This window comes from Coenobita brevimanus, chromosome 60 (genome assembly GCF_032717465.1).
Source record: "Coenobita brevimanus isolate Jiangsu-jjx chromosome 60, ASM3271746v2, whole genome shotgun sequence".
In the NCBI taxonomy this organism is placed as follows: domain Eukaryota; kingdom Metazoa; phylum Arthropoda; class Malacostraca; order Decapoda; family Coenobitidae; genus Coenobita; species Coenobita brevimanus.
This window is the reverse complement of record NC_137013.1, coordinates 5,474,574-5,496,688: the sequence shown is the minus strand read 5'-3', so window position 1 is coordinate 5,496,688 and position 22,115 is coordinate 5,474,574. Positions and strand designations below refer to the sequence as shown.

Below are 22,115 nucleotides of genomic sequence, written 5' to 3'. Positions count from 1 at the left end.
ATGTCATACGTTAATCTTGTTTGTCTTGCAGGGTGGCGGGGATATAAGCTACACCATCGCCCCAACAAGCAACCCCAATCGAATATTCAGTGTGGACGGGGAAGGGGCGGTAAGGCTGGTGGGCCGCCTAGACAGAGAGACCATCCCCGCTCACATGGTGCTGGTGTGGGCGACAGATCATGGAGACCCGCCCAGGACTGCCACAGCTACACTCACCGTTGGTTTAGCGCTTTTGTTCTAGCCTGACACTGATCCCTAGCCTTCTTTGCAGCTCTTTTCAACGTTCAAATGTAGTTAGACTGGAGGATCGATCGGACATTAACAGATAGTGGTTGATGTGAATGGTTCATGGGCCGTATTTAGTGACATAGTATCTATCTATCTATTGCCAGACGCCTCAATCCCGTTCTGGGTGGCCACAAGCAAATCGCCTCCACGTCGCCCTGTCCCCCGCCATTTCACTGCCCTGCTTCCAACTCACACACCCCTCTCTCATATACCTCTCCACCCCATCCCTCCATCTCATCCTCGGCCTCCCCCTCCCTCTCCCCCCCTCCACCTCACTCACATACACTCTCCTCGTCAGTCTTTCACCCTCCATCCTCTCCACATGGCCAAACCACCTCAGTGTATTCCTCCTAACGCTTCCTATCACATCCACATCCACACCACAACGCTCCTTTATATCCTCATTTGTCAGCCTGTCTCTCCATGTGACTCCACAGGGTCCTCTTAAATAACTCATTTCCACTGCTCTCACTCTTGACTTGTGCCCTTCCAACAACGTCCAAGCTTCACTTCCATAAGTTAGAGTTGGTATCACAATACTGTCATTTAGTAACTTTTTCACTTCCATGCTCACTTCCCTGTTTCTTATCACTGCTTTCAAGGAACCAGCAACCTTTCTTCCCTGCTGTACCCTTTCAAGCACCTCACCCTCCAAACCTCCATCCTTACTCATCACACTACCCAAGTACTTAAACGTACTCACATTTTCCAATTCCTCACCATCCAACCTTGCTGTACATTCACTAACTTCACCTCTCTCAAAGACCATCACTCTACTTTTCCCTACCTTCACCTTTAGATTCCGTTTCTTACACACTCTCCCAAACTCATCCACCAAGCCTTGCAGCTCCCCTTCGTCTTCACTCAACAACACAGTATCATCTGCAAACAACAGTACAGAGAGTTTCCAAACACTACCCTCTCTCACCAGGGCCACTCCAACATCCACTACCCTACCTTGTACCTCTTTTATTACCCCATCCATGTTCAGATTGAACAACCATGGAGACATGACACATCCCTGTTTCAACCCAACCTTCAAAGAGAAAAATTCACTCAGTTCACCATCCACACGCACTGCAGCCTTAGCACCATCATACATACTCTTCACAGCATTCAACAACTTCCCATCTACTCCATATATTCTTAATACTTTCCACAATCCTTGTCTATCCACCCTGTCATATGCTTTCTCCAAATCCATGAAAGCAGCATACAACTTCTTTCCCTTCTCTAGAAACTTTTCCACTAAAGATCTAAGAATGAATAATCTGATCTACACAACCTCTTCCCTTCCTGAAGCCTCCCTGTTCTTCTCCAACTAATTCCTCTGTTATTTCCCTAAGTGTCAATAAGTATCCTACCATACACTTTCCCTATTATACTAAGAAGACAAATGCCCCTGTGATTACCACACACTTCTTTTTCCCCTTTTCCTTTGTAAAAGGGAATAATTATACCTGACTTCCAATCCTCCGGAACTCTACCTTCCTCCCAGACCAATCTGCCAATCTTCCACATCCATTCTACTACTATCTCTCCCCCATGCTTCAACATTTCACCACACACTCCATCAATTCCTGGGGCTTTCCCGAATTTAACTTTCTTCATTGCTTCCACAACTTCTCTCCTACTGATTTCTTCCTGTCTTCTCACTTCCCTCCTTCTCCCAGCCATTCCCCAGGGTGCTTCATAATATTTCTTCTATACTGATTTATATTGCCTATTAATAAACATTTCAGTACTCTATTCTTTATTATTTATGTACACTGAATATCGACATAGTTTGCTTTAATGACATGCAAGAGGATATTGATGTGTAGTGTGCAGAATTAATTGCTAAGGATGATGTGTTACGAATTCCCAAAGCCACTGAAAATAACATCCGTAATAACACACCAAGGAAATTAATGTATGGGAAAACATGGGAAAGAGCCTGGCGTCTTGAAGGTTTTGGAGTTGAGAACGACAGCGTGAGAAAAGGCCTAATTCCTTAAACATTTTGGAGGAATGAACGAGACAGGAATATATATATATATATATATATATATATATATATATATATATATATATATATATTTATTTATATATATTTTTTTTTTTTTTTTTTTTTTTTTTTTAAAGGTTTTAGAGCAGAGAATGGTGGAATGAGAAAAAACCCTAATTTCTGGAAGGTTTTGGAGTAGAGAAAGATGGAGTGAGGATTGACCGTGAATAATCTGAAATGTTGGAGAAAGTAAGATATTTAAACTCTTTCCTACAGTTCCTCTCGCATTCTGTTGAAACAATAGGTAAAATTGATGTAAGAGCCGAAGCTGTGAGTGACCTGATTAAAAACTATCCATGCAAGAGTGTGAACAATTGTTTTTAAAGACAAACAATTAGACATGTAACTGCAACACTGAGATGGAGAGCCCTATTGTTAAATGACCTCAGTTAATTTTTACGACAAACAGGTGTTAAAGGAAGTGCATCACTTTTCAGAATTGCTTTGTTAGTCGAACGTTTAAACACAACTGTTCACTTTATTTTGGTTGTGAAGTATTTACTTTCTGTATGAGTTGTTGCTCAGCCCCAGTCAATCCTGGCTGAGCAGATTCGTCGAACGCGGGTAAGTAACTGCCCCAATGGGGTCGTCCCATAGGCTATCTATGCCGCTGATGTGTCCGTCTCTTAGTGTAGCAAGTGTTGTGCAGTGCTCTATAATGTAAGTTATGCTGTGTGGGCTTATTCTACAAGCGGGACGTGTGTCGCCTGTGATCCCACCAACCCAATTCTAAACTGGTAACTGAGGAAGGTTGGATGACGCCGTGATCTAAGTCTAGCTAGGTGAACTCGATCATCTCAAATTGAGGATACCTCTGGTGGGTGAATATTGGGATGGGGGATGGGGGGGCAGTAGTATAGCGTTCTGATCGAGGTGTTGTACTTTCATACATATAAAATCGATATGTAGGTACTTCTTCATTGCCAGTGCTGGAGTGTCTGGAGGTTGAATATTGTAGAAAAGTCTGGTCATTAATGGCGTAGTCATGGGGGGCTTTGGGGAGCCAAGCACCACTGTGCAGCAGTTCCCCTCCCCCCCCCCACCAGAATTAGTTTTGACCCCAGTTTGACTCCCCCATATATGAAGGCCTGGCTACGCTGTTACTGGTAATGTTTGTATAGGAAGTGTTTTATGTGTCTAGTTGTGTTGTGTGACACTGTCATATAATGACAAAGGTGCTGTATGTTAGCACAGGCTGCTGCAAAGAGCTGTGTGCCTCTCACGACAAGATATTCTCTGACAGGGAGGATTTTGGTTTCAAAGTGTGAGTAGCGGAAATGGTGCTGGTGCGCCACTGATGATGCGTAAGCATTATTACCCGTCCCCGCCCCGGAGGGGCTCGGGGACTGGTATTGTTTTCACTCTGTTTGTCTTTATGTTTCTTTGTCTGTCTGTCTGTTAACAACTCACCGCGAAAACTACTGGTGCGATTTTGACTAAAAGTACATCGATGATGGGCTATGATCGTCTGATCACCTGATTGGGCCAAGGACCAGGCTGTAGGCCCGAAAAATGTAAAAAATCGCTTTTTCGCCATAACCCCTTTCAAATTCGTCATATCGATATGAAACCAAACGCTAAATGAGCATCTTTCAAATCTGCATCCGATAACATCCCTCATTACATCAGGGGGTCACCCCCACCAGTTAGCGGTTGGGGGGTCAATGTCAGGTGGGTCGGGCCTAAAATTCAAAGGGACATAAAATCGTCAATTTTCACCCGATTTACTCCAAATTTGATATGTGACATCTTTGACTGGATATCCTGGTGTATTTCTACTTCAGCACTAAAATGACTGTCGGGGACGGGTTTGCATTGCCTTGGCACCGCTTCTTCTTCTTTATGATTTTGCAGGAGATTGTAGTAAGTGCTAGATAGGACGAGGGCCCTTCCCGGGTAGGCAAAGGACATCACTGATCATATGTATCGTTTAAAGATTTGGAGGAGAGTTTTTTTGTTGAACAAAGTCTGTCCCTGTAACTGTAACTGTGCGTGGCTCTTGAAGGTGGATCCATTGTCGTATTTCACTCTAAGAACTTTAGTGAAGGGTGTGGCACATTCCTGAGTGTGGTGTTGGGAATATATTCGTGCTAATGATTGATTCTAGCGATAAGTGGAGTGGTGGGTTTGGTTGAAGAGATTGTCAGCCCGTTGTCCTCGACCCATACCTGAAGTGTTTTGTGTTGCAGTGTGCTGGACGTGCCTGCGATGTGGCGTGAAGTTTTTATAATGATATTATCTTCATATGAGGCAGTGTGTGGTGGCAGTTGGGGTGTAGGCATGTCATGCATATATAAGTTGAAAACTGCGGGTGAAAGAACGGAACTCCGTGAAGGAAGTTTCATGTTCGCGTGTATTTTACTCGGAGTGTAACATGTGCCTGTTTTCCAAGCATGTAGTTGGCAAGCCAGCTTTCTCCAGATTTATGTTATAGATTTTGGTGATTGGTTGGCATCAGGGGATGACATCAAATGCTTTACTTATAGCTATTGTTATTTTTTCAAAATGCACATTTTGTGGGTTGTGCGGAGTTGATGTCAGATGTATGCGGTGTGGGGCTGGTTAATAGGGTGTTTGTGGCATGTAGTGCTCTAAAGTCGTGTTGTGAGGGAGCAAGAGGGACAAGAGGTGTGACTTTGTTAAGAATCAGGTTTTCAGTTATGTGTGGTGTGTCATTAAAAATTATAATAAAACGATATTGTATGCTACTTAAGCTGAAGAAAATTCTTGAATGCGACCCTTGGCTTTCTTCTACATCAGGTGAATGTGACAGACGTGAATGATAATCCGCCATACCTTGAGGAGCCCCGTGAGGTGTGGGTGGAGGAGAACAGCGCCCCCAGGGAGGTGGCTCGGGTCAGACTTGGTGATCCTGACGTCTGGCAGAAGGGGCATGGGCCACCTTTCACCATTAGGCTTGACCCACAGGCCTCACCTCGCATCAGATCCAGAGTCGCTGTCACCTACGACAAAAGTAAGAACCACTATATATTACCATCCATCCATCCATCATCCAATCCTATGTTGCCCCATGAGGAGAGGAGGAGCCCGGCGTTAGGCAAGTTGGTCCTGACAGTTAAGATGAGAGTGACCAGCCTCATTCATCCCTGACTGGCATTATGTGAGCAATAAACCCCAACCACCCATTCGATATAAACCTACACAGGCTCAATCCGATTGGAGCGCCTTAATTACGCACTAAACCACCAGGCGCCATAATTTTGTTGTATGGTTACCACCCGGCGTAGTAAATGGTTTCCTGGTCTACAGGAAACCGTTTGGCATGTCACTCAGTGTAGAGTCACCCATAGGCAGAAGGAAGGGGAAAGAATGAAGGAAAGACGGAAGAGGAAGGAAGAACAAGAGGAAAGGGCAAACACCCAGGGCAGCACTACATCGAGTGAGTAGATGGTGAGCGCCCCCACCTACCATCACCGATCTATTACCATACCAATAAAAAAGTAATGACTTAGACAAAGAAGACAGAGAGGGAGGCAAAAATCACGCAAGATACTTTTTGTCGATTCGGTGGTTCAGTTTATTTGACACTGGCCGGGCGTTCAGAGGGCGATATGAAGTGGATACGAGCCCTACTGACTGCCAGTGAATATGTTAGATGGACACTCCCAGGTTAGTTCCTGTCCACAACAACGAAGCAACCAGACCTGCACCATACAACTGTCTACTACCACTGTCTTCCATTTCACTGCTTGTGACGTTTATGTCCTACCTTCCTCCTAATTCGTCTGTGATTTACTTTTAAACCTTAGATCTCGGAAGGTGTCCCAGTAGTGAATAAAATCGTCTCACATTAGCAGAAGTAAAATATGTAAGTTGCTGTCTGAGGTATGAGGCTTAAATAACTACTGTCGTATCAGGAAATTGAAAAATAATTAGTTTATACTAATTTTATGATCAAACATAATACAGCACTAAACAGTTGCATTTGATGACTGGTTGCAGCTTACAATGACGTTTAACCATTAACGTCACCACCCTACAGACGGTGATGGCGGGCGGGGCGTGGGCGTGGTGGCAACGTTGGGCGTGCTGGACCGAGAGGAGGCAGGGCGTGTGTTGGTGCCGCTGGTGGTGGCAGACAACGGGGCCCTGTCCGCCACCGTCACCTTCACCATCAACGTGGCTGACATCAACGACAACCCTATGATTTCAGCTGCCAGGATTATCACCGTACACACTCTGAAGGTACAGCCACGAGCAAAATTCCCCGACAATCATCTAGAAGCATTGTACTGCCTTCCATACTTCCCATTCCTCTCCAAACGACATAGCACATTCTCCCCTTTCATGCTCTATTGTTCCTTGTTTCGTATTACCAACACATAGAAATAGTTGGTGGAATACCTTCAATTGCCTCAGTCGTCAAAAAAGTGTCGGCGAATTTTCTTCGCTGGTATACAGTCCAGAGGAGGGATTTTCAGGCATCATCAGTCATCATCATACCTCTCTCTCTTCACTCGTGCATGAGGTAAGGTCGGAGAGAGAGAGAGAGAGAGAGAGAGAGAGAGAGATATGAAACAAATCAACGTCTGTCCAACTGAACGGGCCTCACTCACATAAGCTCACCATTCAAGCTCTTGGAATCGTGACTTCATTTCGCAGACCTACATATCATTTCATGGTTCTCATTGTTCTTCTGGAAAAAAAAAAATGCAGTTGAGAAGGAAATTATTAAAGCCATCCTTTGTTTTTGTGGGACGGACAAGGGAAGGAGGGAACAGAAGCTTTCCATATCTCCTTCGTCCTGCAAATCAAAAGCTAAATTACGTCAGGGAATCGATGGTAAATGTGTATGAAAATCTTACTTCTAATCAATAGCTCAGTTTTGTGACGGTCAATGTCTCCGTATCTGAATCACTGTCTAATCTGCTGTCTACTTCCACACGGTGGTACTGGAGTATGGCAATGGACAATGGTTGAAAACTGATCATGTACAGTACAGTAGACGTGATGAACTGAAGCACCACTCCTGCTACTGCCTCGCTGTTTATTGCGTGTTTCATCACCATACTTCGAAACTGATGAACTACGTGTTCAGACACCACAGGTGCCCACTGGTCTTGTGGAGGGGCTCTAATTCACCATCACCTTTACCATTTACGTGACTGACCTCAACAACAATTATATGGCCGTATATATTTTAATGTACTGTCAGAGACACAAGTATTTCCTAATGTCTGACGAATTCATGGCGGAAATACAGGACAATCTGAAACACACACTGGGGGAGATAGGGTTTTCATTGCATTTCTGTAGTGGTAAATTTTCTTCCGGCGGAAGTGGGACGATAGTTGTCTCTTTGACTGGACACTACCATGATCGGAACAACTCTAGTGTTCTGTTCCAGTTAGAGCCAGACTGCTTTTATCAGTTGGGTAAGCATAGGAGCTTAAATATGTTAATACTGGTTGCATTAACACTTTCATGATCAGGGCAGCCTTAATAATATATTTCATTTAATGCAGGGGCAGGATCCCACTGCTACCTGACGCGTCCCCAGGTGGCATATAGAGGAAGGCCTTGCAGATATACAAGGTACCATCATAGACGGTGCGAACCGTAGGCCCCCCTATAGATATACAGGGCTCCATCGAATATACTGAATAAGGTGGCACAAAATTTACATTTCACCAGAAACTATGTGACAGGGAAGTGAGATTATTTGCCACAATTCCCCCCAGCCAAACATGAATTCTGCTGTTAATTATTTCACGGGCATTCCTGTGGGATCACTGTCTTTTAAGGATCAACCACACTTTCTCCTGTGCATATAGGCAGGGTGCCACCGAAAGTGAGTGAGTCCTACCGAAAGTGAGTGAGAGCCACCGAAAGAGAGGCACTGTCTCGGCAGATCAGAGACTGGGGCATTAAACAAACTGAAATCCATGAAGATATATAATACAGTGTAAGAAGCCTCACAGAAGATTACAAACTTGATATTTAAATGACTGAATTAGAAAACATTAGTTGGGATATTATAGGTCTGAGTGAGATCCACAGGAAATGAGAAAAATTATTTCAGCTCCAGTACAGCAACAACCTATTTTGCTACAGAGGAAATCAGTATGAAACAGTTAGTGATGTAGGATTTCTACTTAACTGAAGTCTTGCAAAGAACATTGTTAAATTCAGCAGTGTATCTGACATAGCAGCATGGACTGTAATTACACTACGCAAAAGATACACCCTGAAAGTAATAAAAGTATATACAAAGCCTTCTCAAAGCTCAAATGAAAATATAAAAACATTCAATGACGACATCTCCCAGATTAGGGAAGAAGATAAGATATACTATACTCACGGGAGACTTCAATGCAAACGTGGGCAAATCGATAAATGGAGAAGCATGTATGGGAAAATTCTGAGTGGGAGAAAAGAATGACAGAGGTGAAATGGAGGTAAATTTTGGTGAAATGTATAACATGAGAATAATGAACACATTCTGTCACAAATGAACAGGGAGAAAATGGATCTGAAAATGTCCAGTGGGGAAACAAAAAATTAAATCAACTTCATTATAACAGATAATAATAACACGATCATAAATGTCACAGTTATCAACAAAATAAGTATAGGAAGTGACCATAGAATGGTGGGTTGCACAGCCAGAGTCAATTTCAGAAGTGAGAAAAAGAAACTGAAAATGAAAATATATGCCCAATTAAAGTGTGCAAAAACAAAGAATGCTTCCCATTAGAAATAATGAACAGATTTAAGGCCTAAGTTATGCTGAGTGTGACACCGATAAGTTGATTGATAAACTAACAAAAATGCTAAGAGAATCAGCAGAGGTAGTAGGGGAAGCTAATACAACCAAAGCCATCAAATATTCAATAATGACCCTCGAGCTCATGAAAAGAAGAAAGAAGATAAGGGTAAAAACCAAGAAAGATGAAATAGAAACAGCAGAATTGAATAAATTTATCAACATGAGACAGAGATAAGAAAAAAGAAGTAGAAACATGGATCAGATCAAAGAAACCATCGAAAAAGGAAAAAGTCTGCAACAGGTCCAAAGTAAAGTGGCATTAGGAAAGCACCAAATTATATCATTGAAATACAAAAATGGTGACGTCATTATATGTAGAGATTGGATGGTGATGTGAGGTGAAGAATTTTACAAAGAACTGTATGCATCAAAGATAATAGTACCAATAGCTAACTTTTCAGTTGACAGAAGTGAAATACCTGAGGTAACAGCAGACGAAGTAAACATTTCTCTTAAAAGTATGAAAAAAGGGAAGGCCTCAGGGGAAGATAAAATGGTAGCAGATTTCCTGCCGAATGCAGGAGTTGAATTACAAAACAGGCTTGCCCACTTATTTACTCAGTGTATAAAAAAGAAAATTCCCAAAATATCGTGTAATGCAACAGTTATTTTGCCTTGCAAGAATGGCGGCTCAAAAGATCTTGGTAATTATCGACTCTTTAGCTTGTTACCAGCTATTTACAACTCTTCATTAACGTCCTTATGAACAGAATAACAACAAATTTGGAAGAAAATCAACCTAGTGAGCAGTCAGGATTCCAAAGCGGGTATTCAACTACTGATCATCTACACCCAGTGAATCAGCTAATTGAGAATCTTACAGAATATACTAAACCGCTGTGCTTAGGTTTTGTTGACTGCAAAATGGCTTCTGACTCAGTGGACCATACAGCAATTACAAATTCATTATGGGAACAAGGAGTAAATGAGAACATTGTAAAACTGCTCGAAAACATATATAAAGAGGGAACTGCTACAATTAAATTACATAAAGACTCAGAAAAAGTTAAGACTGAGAAGGGCGTAAGTCATACAATTTCACCAAAATCATTTACAGAATGCCTAGAAAGTATTTTAAGAAAGCTAGATGGGAGAACAAAGGAGTAAACATAGATGGGGAAAACCTAAACGATTTAAAATTTGAAGATGACATTATCCTAATCCCAGAAACAGCAGGGGCATTGCAAGAAATGTTAAATGACCTAAATAGACAAAGTCTCAAAGTAGGACGAAAGATGAAATATAGTAAAACTAAAGTAAACCAAATACACCAAAGAGCGTCAGCAGAATGAGCGAAGAAATTCTTGAAGAAATCTAGGAGTACAATTACTTGGGGCAATACTAAAACTAACATAAAACCATGATAGCGAAGTAAAAAGACGCATTGCAATTGGATGGAAACCTTTCAGTAAACATAAAGACATAAAAAGTAACTTGCCAGTATGTATGAAACGAAAAGTATACAACGAATTTATAACCCCTGCTATGAAGTACGATTGTGAGGCCTGGAAACTGACAAAATTGATGGAAAATCAACTAGTCCGTTTTCAAAGACCAATGGAGAGGTCATTGTTGGAAACATCTTCAAGGGATAGGAAAAGATCAACTTGGGTGAGAGAGCTGACTAAAGTTAAAGACATTATAGAAGTAATAAAAGAACAGAAATGGAAGTGGGCAGGACATATAGCAAAAATAAGAGATAACTGTGTAGCAAGAGGCTGACTGGGTGGACACCAAGAGACTGTGAGTGTGGCAGAAAAAGGCCAAGCGGGAGGTAGACTGATGAGAGAGAGAAGTTTGTAGGGAAATCGTGGCAAAGATTGGCTCAGTCAAGGAATCAGTGGGGAAGGTTGGGGGAGGCCTTTTTTCAGCAGTGGGCTTCCAATGGCTGAAATATATATATATATATATATATATATATATATATATATATATATATATATATATATATATATATATATATATATATATATTATATATATATATATATATATATATATATATATATATATATATATATATATATATATATATATATATATATATATATATATATATATATATATATATATATATATACCAGTATAAATGGAGAATGACACTGCAACATAGCCTACAGCCGGGTCGAGTGAATACATCTAACGGTTAAAACGCCATTCTCATTTATTTGTCATCCATTGTGGCCGCATTAACTAAAATTCACTGACGTCCCCCCTGCAATGGGTCGGGGTGTAGGAATCCGAAAAGAAATATCACATTACATGATGCTCTCACACCTTTTAGACCCGCAGTGGCGACGTGGCTGCGAGGCCTCGCTCTTAGAGGTATTCAATCAACCCGGTGGCATATTGCATATACCGGTGTGTGTGTATATATATATATATATATATATATATATATATATGTTTATTTTTCGTTTACATACATAAATACAGTATACTTATATAGTGTATGTATGTATGTATGTATGTGTGTGTGTGTGTGTGTGTGTGTGTGTGTGTGTGTGTGTGTGTGTGTGTGTGTTAAAAAATAATTTATTCGAAAATTATTAAGATGTAGGGATGGAAAAAGTGAAGAAATATGATGAGAAATAAACATATAAGAGAGCATTATTTTGGGACGGGAGGAGATTCAGAGTTCTTTACCCATTACTACATTCTATCAGCTACAAACCTCTTCTGTGTAGTGTGGAATAAAGTAAAAGGCATAGAAATCTGGATCGCTTTCCATTCCACATGCTCTCTTGTTTCTGTGCTGTCTCAACTCCTTCAGCAGTTTTTCATCCCCACATCTTAACAAGCACTTTATATTTTTTTCTAGTTTATGACATCTTTATGAAAGCTGGCAACCATGTATATATTAGCTATACCATAAAACGACTTTTAACTACAATGATAATTGCTGTTGGAATTACTGATAAAATAACTTCCATGGAGCAGGCAACATGAATCCATGGAATTTTACGTATTCTAAGAGGTGGTCTGAATGCTACAGAATGCTTTAGGATGTAATCGTGTACTGTTTGCTCTAATACTGTCCCGAGGCTGAGATAAAAAAAAAAAAAAAAAAGGGTTGCTGAACAGTGTTCTGGTGCGTAACACCCATTTGTAGCCTACGGCTTTTTGTTCTGGAATTATGAAAGAAAAAGAGAAAACAAAATCGATATCATTGCATCTCGATTCCGAGACTTTTAGCGGGGTTTAGCGAGCAACTTTGCACATCAGTAGCAAAGGTATTTTAATCAGTATGCTTAAAGCTGGGCTTACCGAGTGTTTTGATGCGAACGTCTCTGTACATTATATACCTGACTTCATTTGACCCTGGCCATCCCTTCAAAGTAATCGCAACAGCTATTGCTGAATCACACACACACACACACACACACACACACACACACACACACACACACACACACACACATACTGTATATCATCATCATCGTCAGCCATTAGAAGTTCACTGCTGGACAATGGCCTTTTTTAACCCTTTCCATGACTCGCGACATTTTGCCCCTCTCAGTCATAATTACACCTGCTTTTTTTTTCTGTCTCATCTCTACACCTTGTGTCAGGTCGTTTCCTGCAACGTTTTCCATCTCTAGGGGTCCACTCATTTAGTCTCTCACTCCACGTGTTGTCCTTCCTTCTTGCTACATGTCCCGCCCATCTCCATTTCTGCTCTTTTATCACTCCAAAACATCTTTCATTTTGGTTTCCTGTCTTATCCATGATGCTCTCTTCTTGTCTCTCAGTGTCACTCCCAACATCGATCTCTCCATTTCTCTCTGTGCACTTCTAAGTTTATTTGTCATTGCTTTTGTTAGTTTCCTAGTTTCTGAGCCATAGGTCATGGTTGGTAATATGCACTGATTGTACACTTTACGTTTAAGGCAATTTGGTAGAGATCTATTCATGATGTTTCTGTGCTTACCAAATGCTTTCCCTCCCAGGGTGATCGTCTTTTAATCTCATGGTCCTTATCCTTTGCAAGCTTAATCACTTGGCCTAGGTAGTTGTGCTCTTCTACTTTCTCAAGAACTACTTCTTCTACTCTGAGTACCCTGAGGTGTTCTTTATCATTGTACATGACTTGTTTTATTTCTGTTCATTTTCAGACCTGCTTCAAGGCTTTCTTTATTTAGGTCATTCAGCATAACTTGTAACTCTTATGGGTTCTCTTATATTAGAAGGATGTCATCTGCAAATTCTTGGTGGTTGAGATTCTCTCCCTCAATGTTTAGTCCCCTATTTTCCCATTAGAGTTTTCTAAAAATGCTTTCAAGGCATGCTGTGAGCCGCGTAGATTTTTTTTTTTTTTTAATGTGAGGAAGAAGGAACCAAAGGCAACGAGCCAGCAAAACTTCCTTCCAAGAGAAAAACAAAGTACAAGAGAGAGCCAAATTCAAGATCCGATCATTTCGAGATGCCTGGACACACTGCCTTTGAAAGACTGGAGATCATAAGAAGCAGGAAATACAGACAGAGGGAGACAGTTCCAGAGTTCACCAGTTGCATAAATGAAGGACTGGGAGTAACAGTTAACTCTTGCATTAGAGAGTTGGACAGAAAAAGGATGAGAGTTTGCTGCTAGACGGGTGCTACGCGCCCGTCGTAGAGGTGGAGGAATGCAAGCAGACAGTTCAGAGGAGTAGTGAGCATTGAAGTAGCGACAGAAAAGAGATAAAGATGCAACAGTGCGGCGAAAGACAGGTTGAAGGGAGTCAGTAAGAGGAGGAGAGTTAATGAGGCGAAAAGCCTTTGACTCCGCTCTATTGAGAAGAGCTGTATGTGGGGAGCCTCCCCACACATGAGAGTTGTACTCCACGCAGGGGTGGATAAAACCACTGTATAGAGTCAACAATTGTGCAGGGGTAAAGAAGGAACGGAGTCGGCTTAGCACACCCAATCTCTTGGAAGCAGATTTTACAAGAGATGTAATATGATCTTTCCAAGATAAGTCCCGAGTAAATGACACCCCAAGCATGTTCAAGGATGATGCAGGATTAAGCTGAATATTATTAAACATTAGTGGGTATACCTGTTGAAGATTTTGTCGGGTTGATAGGTGCAAAAACTGAGTCTTTGATGCATTAAAAACAACCAGATTATTTTTACCCCAGTCAGAGATACGAGCCAAGTCAGACATTAGGTGTGCCATAGCCTCATCCTTGTTTGTTGAAGTAACTACTGAGATGGACGTTGCAGGAATCGAATGGAAAGGTGAAGGGTGGAGTCATCAGCGTATGAGTGGATAGGGTTAGATGTACAGCTTAGAAGGTCATTGATGAATAAAAGGAAGAGGGTTGGTGATAGGACAGAGCCCTGAGGAACACCACTGTTAATAGATCTAGGAGAAGAACGATGGCCGTCTACAACAGCGGCTATAGAACGACCAGAAAGGAAGCTAGAGATGAAGGCACAGATAGAAGGATAGAAACAGTAAGAGGTCTGTTTGGATATTAGAGATTTATGCCAGACTCGATCGAAAGCCTGTGAGATGTCAAGTGCAATGGCAAAGCTTTCGCCAAAGTCCCGAAAGGAGGATGACCAGGAGTCTGAAAGGTAGATGAGAAGATCGCCAGTGGAGCGTCCCTGACGGAACCCATACTGACGATCAGAAAGAAGGTTGTGATAGGAAAGATGCTCTAAAATTTCTCTATTAAGAATAGACTCGAAAACTTTTGAGATACAGGATGTTAAAGCAATTGGCCGATAGTTAGAGGAATGGTCACCCTTCTTTGGGACTGGCTGAATGAGAGCAAACTTCCAGCAAGAAGGAAAGGTGCAAGTTGATGGACATAGGGGAAAGAGTTTGCCTAGGCAGGGTGTAAGCACAGAAGCACAGATCTTGAGAACAACTGGAGGGACTCCATCAGGCCCATATGCCTTATTAGTATTGAGGCCTGTGTTGGCAAAAAATACATCAGCTGAAGAAATTTTAATGTCAGCCATGAGGAAGTCAGTGGGGGGAATTGATGGAGGAACAGCACCGGAATCGTCTAAGGTGGAATTGGAGGAAAAAGTCTGAGCGAAGAGATGTGCTTTATCAGTAGAAGAAATAGATACAGAGCCATCAGAGTAGAAAAGAGGAGGGAAGGATGATGAGGGAAAGTTGTTAGAAAGATTTTTGGCAAGGTGCCAGAAGGAGCGGGAAGAATTCGAGTTAGAGAGTTGAGAGCATTTAGTATGGATGAAATTATTTTTAGCAGAGCGAAGAACAGACTTAACACGATCCCAGGCAGAAACGAATAAAAGATGTGATTCAGGGGTGGGTTGGCTTCGGTACCTTTTATAGGCCCTCTCCTTGTTGCAGACAGCATTAGAACAAGCGTGATTAAACCAAGGCTTTCGTGCAATAGTTAAAGGATATGAGGAAGGAATGTATGCTTCCACGCCCGAGAGAATAACCTCCGTAATGAGCAAGGCACACCCAGATGGCTCCCGGCCATGGAAGCAATAATCATTCCAGGGAAAATCAAAGAAGTACTGCCTGAGGGCCTCCCAATCCGCAGCTCCAAAGTGCCACAGACAACATTTCTTTGGAGGGTCCGCAGGCCGTACTGGAGCGATAGAACAGGTTAAGGTGATAAGGTTGCGATCGGAGGAGCCCAATGGAGAGAAAAGATTAACAGTGTAAGCGGAAGGATTAGTTGTAAGGAAGAGGTCAAGTATGTTGGAGCTCTCTCCAAGGCGGTCAGGGATACGGGTAGGGTGCTGTACAAGCACTCTAGGTCATTAAGGATAGAAAAGGTGTAGGCTTGTTCACCAGGTGGATCAGTGAAAGGAGAGGAGAGCCAAAGGTGGTGGTGAACATTGAAATCTCCTACAATGGAGATTTCAGAGAAGGAGAAATGGATAGAATGTGTTCCATCGTAGAAGTCAGATAATCAAAGAATTTTTAATAGTTAGTAGAATTAGGAGATAAGTAAACAGCACAGATATATTTAGTCAGAGAATGACAGGAAAGCCGAAGCCAGAGTGTAGAGAATTCAGAAGAATCAAGTTCAGGAATACGAGAACAAGATAAGTTGTTGCGTATATATACACAACAGCCACCTTTGGCTTTGAAATGAGTATAGAGAAAGTAAGAGGATACAGAAAAGGGTCTGCTGTCAGTTGCCTCAGACAGCTGAGTCTCAGTTAGAAAAAGAAGGTGAGGTTTAGAGAAGGAGAGGTGGTGCTCAACAGAGCGAAAGTTAGAGGAAAGGCCACGAATGTTGCAGAAATGAAGAAGTGAGTCGGACAGTGGTTCCATGCATCTTGAGTCGTCACCGGGAGAGGGGCAGAAGGTGGGGGTATTTATTCCCCCCCCCCCGGGGACTCCGGGGCTATGTTATTCGACGTTATTTTTTTTTTTTTTTCCAAATTCTGAAAAGGAAGTGTGGTGTGTACTGTGCATGTAGTTTGGTGTTGATAGAGAAACTTGTATTGGAGAGCATGCTGGCCTACTGTCTGTGTTACTGAGACACTGAAAAAATTCAGCAAAGGGGGATGGTCGGGACCTAGTCCCGAGGGCTGATGAAACGGGAGCTCCAGCTCTCCCTGTCATCAGCTTTCCATCCACCTTGGGAGTACTGCCCTGCTCGACTGGTGCTACAGTCTCCCTGTCACACCCCCTTGCCGATCTTCATCTTCTCTGTATCTTTGTATAGCCGTACCACTGCAGTGCCCTTCACATATATATTCTCTTGGAGTTTTTGATATGTTTCATTTATACCTTGTTCATGCAAATTAGTTCAGTATAGCCGTTGTTTCTGCAGAGTCGAAAGCCTTTTCATAATCCACGAAAGCTAAGCATTGTGGTTTATTATCTCTTTTTTTTCAGTATATGGTTTATTATCTCTTTTTTTTCAGTATATATATATATATATATATATATATATATATATATATATATATATATATATATATATATATATATATAGTAATTTCTTATCAGATGCCAGTGAACGCAGACAAGGTTCCTCTTGGCCGGGTTTACGTACGGGATCCTGATGCTGATGATGGCGACAAAACCTACGCCTGGAAATACCACCACTATAAAAGTTTTTTCCTCAACCCCTCCAGCGGGCAACTCTCCATGGATACCGTCACCCCTGAAGGAAGGTGTGAATATGTCCTCATGTATGATGGCGTCTTTTGTGTTGTATTCTTAATGTCGTCAGATGATTACATAGATTAGTACAGCTTTTTTTTTATCAGGCTGGGTCAGATATAGACTTTTCACCACAAGACATATCACTTAACCTGATGCAGTGATATTAATGCTGTTGTTGATGATGATGATGATGGTGATGATGATGATGATGGTGATAATGATAAAGATAAGGATGAGGTTGACAAATAATGACCAAAGATATATTCTTCGATGCATCATCCACGTTTCCCTTGGTCAGATACGAGTTGCAGTTTCTGGTGACGGACTTGAGACAGGGTCAGGTCAACGTATCGGCCAATGTCACAGTGGAGGTGAAGTCCCTAACCCCTCGTGAGGTCACTAGGGCCACGCTTCTCACTCTGGACATACATCCTTACCTGGTCATCACGCCCGAGGCTCAGGTGAGAGGATGATGGTATCTATCCATCCATTCCCAGACACTTTAGCCTCCACATAGCCCTGTCCTCTGACAGTTGATCGCCTTCACCTCAAACTCACCCCCCTCCCCCGCTCTCTTATATATCTCTCCACTCCATCCCCTCATTTCATCCTTGGTCTCCCCTCCCCCCCCTCTTTCTCATATATCTCTCCACTCCATCCCTTCAAGCCTTGGTCTCCCCTTCCCCACTCCCTTCTCTCTCATATATCTCTCCGCTTCATCCCATCATTTCATCCTTGGTCTCCCCTTCCTTCTTCCCATTCACCTCACCAACATACAGTCTTCTGCTCAGTCTCTCGTTCACCATTCTCTCCACATGGCCAAAATAGTTTCAAAATATTTCTCACTTTCAGTCGCATCCATATCAGCACCACAACACTTTTTCTTCCATATTTGCCTGTCTGTCTCTCCGTGTAACTTCACATGCTCCTCTCAAGTAACTCATTTCTGTTCTTTGACTTGTGCTCTTCCAACATTGATGATGTTAAACTGCACGTGTCGTTTTCACACAACAATATAAAGGACATGGCATAGAGAGCGTTAGAAACGTGATGTGCACAATTAGGCTAAAGTGATTTGGAGACATGGATATCAATAGGAGTCAAGATAACCGCGTTCTGGCGATTGGAAAGGAAATATCCTACCCGACTGAAGCACAAAATGCCGTGTATTTGGCCTGGAAACGATAAATGTGCAGCCTATTCAGTTGAGTTCGAGTTTTGTGTAGTAGGTGAGTGAAACACTGTAGAAACTTGGTCATAATAGAAAGAAGTATCCCCGGCTGGCAGATCATGGAAACAGTGGAATAAGATGCCAAGAACGCCTTGAGGTTAGGGCACGACTGGAATGGTGCAGATAAACGTGTAGCTTGGAAAACAACAATCAGGTTAAAGAAGAAAATAAGAGGGGTGACTCAAATGAGCACAGTATGGTCGTCAGTTCAGTGGTTAAGAAATCTGACCTTTTTCATTGTGGTTACCCCAAACTCACTTAGCCTTGGAGGGATTTTCTCTTCTTTGCATTTTATCGCATCCCTCTGAGGACTTTCTATTTACTTTATCCTTGTTACCCTCAGACGATTTCTTTTGGCCAAGGAGATGCTTTCCAAACTGGGGTAGTTAGATACAGCCTTCATGAATCCAGTCAGTGCATGGAATCCTACCTAGTTAGAAATCAGTCGTCTGAGGTAGCAAGAGGAAGATGGAGATATAGATCATTGGATTCAAGGGCTTAACATAGTTTTTTTGGATGTTGCAGGACGGACCCTCACTCTTAGATCGCGTCGTGGAAGCAGCTCAGTCTTGGGTTGGGGACGGCGGCAAGAATGTCCTGGCCTGGCTCAGCGATGTCGCACCAAGCCAGGCGGTACGTGGCCTTGAAAATCACGTGACCGGGGAGGAAGAGCGAGGAGGAGGGAGTGGAGGAACTGAAAAGTGGTCGGAGAAACTGGTGATCCCAGAGAAGACCCGAGTGTGGCTAACATCGTCTGGTGTTGACAACCTGGACCATGTATTGCTATACCACAGACGGCAGGTGTGTGTGACTTGGATATAGATCAGGGCTAATGAACTACTCTAGAACCAGGGCCGAATTATGAAACTCAGATTAACCAAAGGGCCATACATTATTTTACCTGTATTTTTCCCCTCTATCTAAACACACACACAGAGAAACGAGAAATTCAGATATTATTTGAGTTTACATTTTCCGCTAAATCCAAAAATAAAAATAAGAACGCAAAGCTTTGTTCTGTACTTGTTTATTTGTTTATTTTCATTCTTCTGAGACGGTCAAAGGGCCAAACAAAAACGACTCAAGGGCCGGATTTGGCCCTTGAGTCATTGAGTAGCCTTGGTTTACAGAGATTTAGGTGGGTAGATAGATAGGTAGACATAGATAGGTTGATAGGTAGAGAGATATATAGATATGAATGTAGAGAGATGTAGTTAGACACATATACATAGGTAAACAGATAGATATTGATATATTAATAGATGGACAGATAGATAGATAAGTATCTATAGACAGGTAGATAGATATTGATTTATACAAGCATAAGAATAGACAGGTGGACAAATAGATAGACAGGCAGATGAACAGACAGATAGATACAGACACTCAGATAGGCAGACAGATGAATAGACAAACAAACAAGCAGAGAGACGGATAGACCGACTGACTGTTGGATAGGTAGATACGTAGACAGATAAATAAACAAATATATGGACAGCCAGATAAACCAGTGGTTCTTAATCTTTTTTGAGTCACGGACCCCTTCGCGAATCTAGTGAAAGCTATGAACCCCTTCCCTACAAAAATGCAAATAAGCACAAATACAGCATTTTGCATGCAATGAATGTACTTTATTTTGTTGAAAACTGCCTCACGCTGTGTATGACATACGCAAATTATAAAACTGTCTTTACAAAGAGTTGTTTCCCACTCGTTCATGGAAAAGCTAATTGCCACTCGATGAAAAAATGAAATACATCCAACTTGTGCAAATTAAACAAAACAAAACATTAATTCTGCTCAGAAGTTCATTTCAGTGACAGGGTTGTTGTTTGGCCTGAATAAGAAGATGAATTTGTGGAGTGGTCTTTGACAAGGAAACACTTATGTCATCGTTGACATCCAGTTGATTTCGACTTTTCGTTTTGATAGAAACAAGCGCTGAAAACCCTGACTCACAAAGGTATGTAGTAGCAAACGGAATCATAGCACCCATAATTTGCTTTGCCAGACGGGGGTAGGGTTGTGTAAATGAACACCAGAATTCTTCAAGACCTCGATTTTTTTTTTTTTTTTGTCAGTTAATGATGCCAAACGGAATCAAGAAATTGTTCTTAATTATTCTGACCTTCACGGACCTCCTGAAGCTAATCCACGGACCCCTTGGGGATCCATGGACCCCAGGTTAAGATCCCCTGAGATAAACAAACAGATGTAAAAATTTATTGTGTAGTGAGCAACTTTCCATCCCAAAGAAACTGTATTGTACGTAGCTGCATGCATATATATATATATATATATATATATATATATATATATATATATATATATATATATATATATATATATATATATTTTTTAACGCGTGAGACTCTACTCATACAACAGATATGATAGTCAATTATCTGAGACCCAGCACTCTTCCTTCGTTCCACACACCTTCACATGTCACCACTTCAGAGCCAATACCCACCTTCGATGTAAGATGTCTGTCTCATTCAGAACGGGTGTCGTGAGGTATTAATGTGGGTGTTCTTATGACAAGGTGGTGGGTTTTGTTGGCATATTGATGAAAGTATGTTTTTAACACAGTCATCATTCTGTTTCTTACTTCATCCTGAGATTGTACTTCCGTCCTTTTTCTGTCTCAACAGCTTGCAGAGGCGGCGGGTGTGGCTGTGCATGACGTAGGAATAACAAAGTGTCGTGCAGAGAACCACAAGCACCCTGACTGCACGAACGGGTGTTGGGTGAGGGTGGAACTGGGCTCGGGGTTCCAAGTGGTGGATGCCCAAGTGAGCGCCGTGGTTGGCCCCAGGGTGGTGGTGAGGCGTGGGTGTGGCTGTCAGACCCCACCGCTACCACCTGACCACCGCCACCTCCACACCTGTTTCCCTAAAGCCTGCCTCAATGGCGGCAGGTGTATTCCAACAGACTCAGGCACCAAGTAAGGCACAAACTTATAAGGAAATATTTTTTCGTATACCCAGCGTCACATGTCATCAATGGGGGCGCTTATTCTCATTGTCCCTTAAGGCACCATTTATAAAGCACGATCGATTGTATATCCGACTTCATAAATCGTCACTTGGGCACTAATATGTACCGCCAGTAATGCATAAATTTATAAATTACAGTAGTATCGTTTATGTTTCCCAATTCATGTCATCACTTGGCCACTAATTCCTACAGTCTATACAGAGTACATGATAGAGTTTGAATAATCACATATCAGCACCTGCGCACAAATACCCAGACCGCATACTGAGTACATACTAAGGCAGGCGTGATCAGTGACTGGATATGTGGTTCACATTACGAGGGATTTTGTTGACAGCTTTCCAGTTCTTGTGCTTTCCTCTTCCTGTTTCTGGATTCTTCCTGCTTCACGTGATGGTGGGTAAGATAAGATGATGATAGCAAATACCTTGGCCCGTATTATCATTGGTTATGGAAGCTCCCTAACACCTGTGTCCTATGCGATATATTTGACTGATTAGTTCTTGTTATCCTCTTCAGTGTTGTATAAATCATTCTAATACCTTCATACTCTCCATAAATGACATACAAAATTAGATTAACCGGGTGTATCCAAATATAAATCGCTAAGGAAGAGACGTTAGGTAGCCTCCTCAAGCTACGAGCATACGGACCCTTGAACT

General features: G+C 42.0%; 1 protein-coding gene across 1 annotated transcript in view; it reads left to right on the top strand.

Moving 5' to 3' along the window:
* The window catches only part of LOC145403139 (putative neural-cadherin 2), a 180,275-nt gene that overhangs the window by 78,266 nt on the left and 79,894 nt on the right, over positions 1-22,115 (top strand). Inside the window, exons 11-18 of the mRNA XM_080274964.1 lie at positions 32-217; positions 5,096-5,309; positions 6,339-6,541; positions 13,618-13,632; positions 17,085-17,230; positions 17,521-17,683; positions 18,979-19,254; positions 21,108-21,400. Of these exons, the coding sequence (XP_080131090.1) occupies positions 32-217; positions 5,096-5,309; positions 6,339-6,541; positions 13,618-13,632; positions 17,085-17,230; positions 17,521-17,683; positions 18,979-19,254; positions 21,108-21,400 (1,496 nt within the window). The remainder of the gene's footprint in view (positions 1-31; positions 218-5,095; positions 5,310-6,338; positions 6,542-13,617; positions 13,633-17,084; positions 17,231-17,520; positions 17,684-18,978; positions 19,255-21,107; positions 21,401-22,115) is intronic.